Here is a 6,364-nt window from a genome sequence, read left to right on the forward strand (position 1 = left end):
TCAGCTGATATCTTATGTTCAACAGTATTTTTGCAGTTTTTTCATTCAGCTTTTATTCAACTCTTACATTCACATTGACAATGCATTCAATGACATGGAACAAAGTCAGATACTGTATATGGATGCAAAGATTAAAGTGTAAGAAAGTGTTAGTGTAAATTCGGACTGCTGGTGATTTAAGAGCTCAGATAGAGAGCAGGTTTCCGGTCGGACGCCTTTTTAGGATACCACTCTAACTCAACAAGACTCTAACGAAAAAGAGTGACGGACGGTACAATGGTGGTGCATGGGGACCATTTTTAGCCTGTTAGAATTCTCTACACAGTAGGAATAACATTGTGACTGTATGGTGGCAGATGCTCCTCAGCCCCCATAAATTCTTCGCTGAAGCTGTCCCGTGACTTTTCATCGTTCAACCTTCCCCTTACAGGAACCCTTTGATGTCAGCCCAAGGACAGCTACCGGTGTGTGCCTGGCAGTGTTTATTATTTATTATTGGAGAGGAATACATTCCAGTCAAGACGAAAGGCTAAGTATATCCAGGCTCTGAAAAGAAAAAAATCTCTGGTGCTTTGTCACTCGCAGTCAATGGCTGAGTTGAATGAAGATACCTTCCAGGAAAAACAGCTGTAGCACCCTTTTTATAACTCTGTTAAGGACAATGTCAATCAATTGCAATTACAAATGAGGCTACTTCTTGTTACTTGATTTCAAACATGTGCTTGAAATCCATAGGGAAGTTGTGTGAGTGAAACAAAGGGACAGGCAATAATATACACATTTATTGTGTTCTTATACATAATAACATTATTAAGCAGTAATATACTGTGTATTCACAACGCAATTTTACAAATGGTCTATTTGAGAACAGAATAAAAACTAACTTCTAACTAACTTCTACTTCTACTTGCCTCGAAGTGCAGAACAAATGTGAATACGTCCAGGGCATGGACTAGTGTTTTTTCAAAAAAGCATACAGTTATGTCTTTGCATCCTTTATATGTTTATTAATGACACTGGTGAGCTTAAACAAGCAACAGGCCTCCTGAGCAAATGTGTGATATCTAAAGCTCTTTCATTTTCTTCTTTTGTTTTTCACATTCCATTGTTGTTAAATTACTTATTATCTCAATTGGATTCTAGTTCTGACTCACATCATGCATCAAACATCTTCTTCCTGCCCTCCATACCAGACATGGCCTCCACGTTCTTACGCCAGTCGCCCACCTCCACGGTCAGCTCCTAAAGTAGCCAACACAGACCGTTTTTGCAGTTACTTGTATTTTTTAAAATATTTTGGACACCCACCCATGTCTGCTTGTGTAGACTTACCTTCTCTTGTTTGGTGTCCTCTTTCTTCACAGACTTGAGGTTTGCCCTCAAGTCCATGTTGCCCTTGGATTTGGACCCGAAGAGAGCTTTCAGCATCTCATCTGCAGACACTCTCACCTTCCTCAGAGCCGGCTTCTTGAATTTTCCTCCCATGTCCGCTATCTTTCGATTCAATTCATGGATCTACAGCAGGTAAAAAGCTTTGCTGGTGACTTTTTGTTGATAAAGAACTATTTTCCACCCAATGATCTTCTATTTTTGAACGCTCTTTCATTTAAATCTGCAGTGTTATGGTGCGTGTCATAGGCCTACATCTTTGTTGTTCTTGATGACTTTGGCCTCAAAGTCATACCGCTCCTCATCCACCTTGTCAATCTTCGAGTGAATCTCCTTACAGAATGTCTACAAAACAACAGCAAACACGAAAATGTAGAGGTGGAACAAGACTACCTATTATTGTGAACAATACATCTTGTATGGTAAGGTCTCAGGGCCATGTTTTGTTATCCTCCACCTCCTCTGACTGTCTGTTGTGATTCTCACCTGCAGTTCCTCCAATTGTAAACCAGTGAGCTGCAGTGGGGGAACGCTTTCTCCCAGGTGGCGAACCTTCTCTTCCTCTCTTGCGGCCTTCTCTGCCTCCAGCTGCTCTGTGGCACGTGTCAGCAGCAGGATCTGGATGAGTCGCAGTTAACATGAAGAGAAGCATGTAAAAGTGCAGATGAGTTGATGAATTTCCTGTTGATTGGGTCTCTCACATGTATAGATATAGTGTAAAGTTTGTCAGTTAATAAGTTACACGCAGGCATATTTGACATGTTTCCATTAGGTGTTCACCTTCAACGATAGCCTTCGGGATGCTGAAATCTTGGATTTTGGCTGAAATGAATAGAAATTGAGAAATATTACATATGACCTTGTATTAATGCAATTCATCTTTTGTCTGATAGATTTAAAATTCCTACAGATTCCTAGGTTGGTACAGTTACTCGTAACTCTTGACTATTTTTAATCTTCAGGCATGCTGCTCCCTCTCTGAAAAATATCTCTGTAAAATGGAAATGCATACATGCATTTGCTCAACATAATTTGATTTTAAAATCTAACAAGAAAGACAGTTGTTCAGTCCATGCTGAAATCATGATTGAGATGGTCAAAGTTGAACTATTAGGATTCTTTGTGTTTGCTGAAGTGATCTTTTTAAAGAAGGACATTTTAATTTATTAGTCAGTGTTACTATGATAAAGTGCAGTACATAGGCCTAGTTAACATTAAACTATACAATTCAACTTGTGCACTCAAATGTTGCATTCTGTCATGAGTGGTTTGCTGTTTATGACAGGACTAATATTCATGAACACATTCTCAGATTAAATAAGTATAATTACCTTCGCCACCTTGGGGCCACTGATATCCTGTGTGTAATGTGGAGAAAGGAATCAAGAAAAGGAACTTTGACAAAACATGAACCTCAAATTGTCTTTCCCAATTATTAAGGTTGGATAGCACAGTTAGAAGGACATGCAGGTTGCAACTTACATTGTGATGGCCATGTAGAATTCATTGGACCAGAGAAAGCAAAGATACACAAGCAAATAAGAAACACTGTTATTAAGTGACAAAAATGCTGCACAGGTCAATAAATACAAAAATTAACATTTTAAATGCTGCCATTCCAGAACGTACTCATCAGGCATCTTTGAGCCCTTAGGATGCTGCTGGATTTGAAAAAGAAGTATAGTCCACTGGTTAACAGAACTGTATGCCTTTTCAATGCACACGAGTAAGAAATAAGAACAGTCTTTGACAGCAGTTTGCTTTTATATGTAAGACTTGCGCCCCACAGATCCTCTATTGAGAAGATGGCCTCTCCATGTGCAGCAGTTAGCCATTGAAAATGAGTGACAACCTGCTGATTCTTGTCTCTTTGCAGCTACAACATTCATTTTCAGATCTTTACGCACAAAATAAAAGGTCAACACTTCAGTATGAGCCACTTCACTAAAATGGTGAATGTAGCAGCATAGTCACATTCTGCTCCCACAAATATATAGTAGGATTATAGATCAAAAAGATGATAATAAAATCCTGTTTATCACAAAAGTGCAACTTGTTAAATGTTTTAACAAGTAAGATTCTTCGATTGTTGTATTGATGATAGCAGACAATGGGAAGACATCTGTGGTGCCTTAAAATAGGTTATATATAAAAAACACATAGCAACTGAAAGTAGTAAGACATCTTCTCCTTTTCTCCCCATCACTCATAGCTGGCATTGTGACACCGCCCACCTCTCAGTAACACGTTTGTTTGGTCACATGGATTCACTGTGAAAGATCTGCTAGTTAACTCAACAGCTGTTTACTGACTGGTATGATTATCACCTCAGTTGGAAAAGATGATGTCCTATTAACGCACAAAATGGATCCAAGTTCTGAAACAATCAAACACACAAACAACAATTGGGGCGACTATGGCTCAGTTGGTAGAGCGGGTCGGCTGATGATCAAAGGGTTGGAGGTTCGAACCCCGCCTGCCACTTGTGTCATGGTTGTTGTGTCCTTGGGCAAGACACTTCACACACCTTGCCTCGTGTGAATGTTGATAGTTAGCCTGCTATCGGTGTATGTGTGTGTGAATGGTAACGTGGGAATGGGAACAGGTCTCCCTTGAAAAAGAGTCTTCGGTCTCAATGGGATTTACCTGTATAAATAAAGGTTAAAAAAAAAAAAACAGCAAGACACTTGTGTGCACATATAGGCCCACGTCATTTTCTGCAGCCAACGACAAGAAATATAGACGTGATTGCAGCAGATGTCACAATGATATATTCAATAACCTTTCTGGTGCTATTGCTATGCTGTCTGTCATCCACACAATGTGGGGCAACCACACAGTCACTGTTCAACACATGGTAACCAGGGGAAGTACCTTTTCCCCCCATCAGTACCTTATTAAGCCTATTCCCTATGTGAGCAAAATGGAATAACCTATAAAATAAAGTTATTCAGGTGTAAAGATATAGACTAAAATTGCTACCTAATAAGTCCAAAAGACAAAGCACAGAATCTGAAATAAATGTTACAGGTGTTTAGGCCTAAATCAAAGCAGTAGAAGATTTGAAATGTTGACCTGATGATGACTCTAGAGGAGCGGTCAGCGGATCACCAGTTAATTCTAAGGAGGTCATGAATTTATGTACCTAATGGTATGGCAATCTCTCCAATAGTTGTGGAGACAAAACAAAACAAAGTAAAAAATGTGAAAAAGGAAAAACTGAAATCTTGACCTCAGTCATTTTGGCATAAGAGGAAAAGGCTATGAGTATTAATGATCTGTGAACCAAACTATATACATTTTTGAGTGAATACATCTTGTAAAGATTTAGGATAAGTGAAAACGTTAACCTTCCGGTGTCTGCTCAATGATTTAAACTAATGATGAAAAAAATGAGTTGACAACAAGTGATAGCTGTGAATGACATGGCTTCAGTTTTGGGTAAATGCATTATTACTGGGACAGGTGCACACATAACTCTCTCAATATCCAAGGTTCAACCTCCAACAGCAGGCACTGGGAAAAGGCAGGCTATGCTCAAGTTCAGCATACTTGCATGTCTTTGGACTGTTACAGCTGAGTTTCCATCCAAGGACATTATTGTGTTGTGAAGTGTCTGTGCTAACATAATAAAATAAAGTTGGAAAATATAGGGGAAGTTCCTTGATTTCAGATGATTGTTTCTAATATTTGTCATGATTCATATAGCTGTTACCTTCCTTTAAAGGTTGGAAAGTATTGACCTTGATGGCATCAACCTCCTTTGACACACTGCATTCCTCTGACAGTGATGATAGGCTATGTGTTGTGGGCCAACAGGTTCGGTGCAGTCTCCAACAACAAGCAGAAATATCTATTTTTGGATAGAAAACTTCCTTGACATCCTCATTTCTCTCTTTAAATATTTCTCCTAGTAAAAAGAATGAGAGGCTAAAGTAATGTTGAACAGCTATTTGAGGACAACTGAAACCTTTAAAACGGGTCCAGGTGAGACACCATCACACAGATGGTCTCACATGTGTAACCTAATCTTGAGTGATGACTCCCCACTTCATAGTTCCAGGGATGGCACAGACATTTGTCTTCATAAATACATGGAGGCCAAAAATACCAACCTATGGCCTGACTTTCCTACTGGACCGAGGTGACAAGCTGCAGGCTCTGTGATTTGATTCAAACAAATCCACATGGCACAAGGTTCAGAATTTGGTGACAAAAAGGCCTCTAACATGGCCCCTAACCATGCAGCACCTGAAACAGTATGGCAAGCAGCCATTGTGGACCTTTCTTGCCAATAAATTCTTCTGCCTAAGCAGAGCCGCCCCGAGGCATAAGCGAACTAAGCGGCCGCTTAGGGCCCCCGACTGCCTGGGGGGCCACCTCCAAAAAAAAAAAAAAAAAATTTTTTTTTTTTTTTTTTTTTTAGTTTGTGTGTTTGAGATTAACATCATATTGTGCAAATGTGAGTTATTATACAAAAAAAAGAAATAAAATGTTTTGGTCTAGATAATTAATAGCCTAAAAATGTAATCAGTTCATCTGGGGGGAAATCCGAAATTATCTGATCATGTCACGTTCACATCCATGCACAGTGTGCATTGAGTTTATTTAAAAACAATTGGAAATGGGGCTGCCCTCAGTTGCCCATGCACTGTGTATAGTCTATAGCCTATTTCAGCCTTGTCTGTGGAAAAGAAGATACAGTAGCTGGACAACAGAGTTCTTCTGCTTAGTTCCTCACACTGCATTTAAATGCATTCACTATATTACAGAGAAATATGTCCCGTAAAAGAAAAAGAGCTCCAAGCCCAACCCAGAGGACCCTCCATAATATTTTACTTTATATTAATATATATATATTTTTTTAAAGATATTTTTTGGGCATTTTTATGCTTTATTGATAGTGCAGAGAGACAGAGGTGAAATGGGGCAGAGAGGGGAGTGACATGCAGAGAACGACCGCGGGTGGGAATCG

At 39.4% G+C, this 6,364-nt stretch overlaps 1 protein-coding gene across 1 annotated transcript; it reads right to left on the minus strand.

Annotated features, from left to right (window-relative positions):
- Positions 1 to 839: 839 nt before the first annotated feature.
- Positions 840 to 3,098, minus strand: tnni1c (troponin I, skeletal, slow c). Its single transcript, XM_080027288.1, has 7 exons — positions 3,019 to 3,098; positions 2,721 to 2,739; positions 2,170 to 2,211; positions 1,876 to 2,007; positions 1,645 to 1,734; positions 1,333 to 1,515; positions 840 to 1,242 (listed from the first exon to the last, which is right to left on the minus strand). The coding sequence occupies exons 1-7, from the start codon at positions 3,027 to 3,029 to the stop codon at positions 1,156 to 1,158; spliced, it is 564 nt and encodes a 187-aa protein (XP_079883414.1). The 5' UTR covers positions 3,030 to 3,098; the 3' UTR covers positions 840 to 1,155.
- Positions 3,099 to 6,364: the final 3,266 nt, after the last annotated feature.

Source organism: Ammodytes marinus, assembly GCF_949987685.1.
Source record: "Ammodytes marinus genome assembly, chromosome: 5".
NCBI lineage: Eukaryota > Metazoa > Chordata > Actinopteri > Uranoscopiformes > Ammodytidae > Ammodytes > Ammodytes marinus.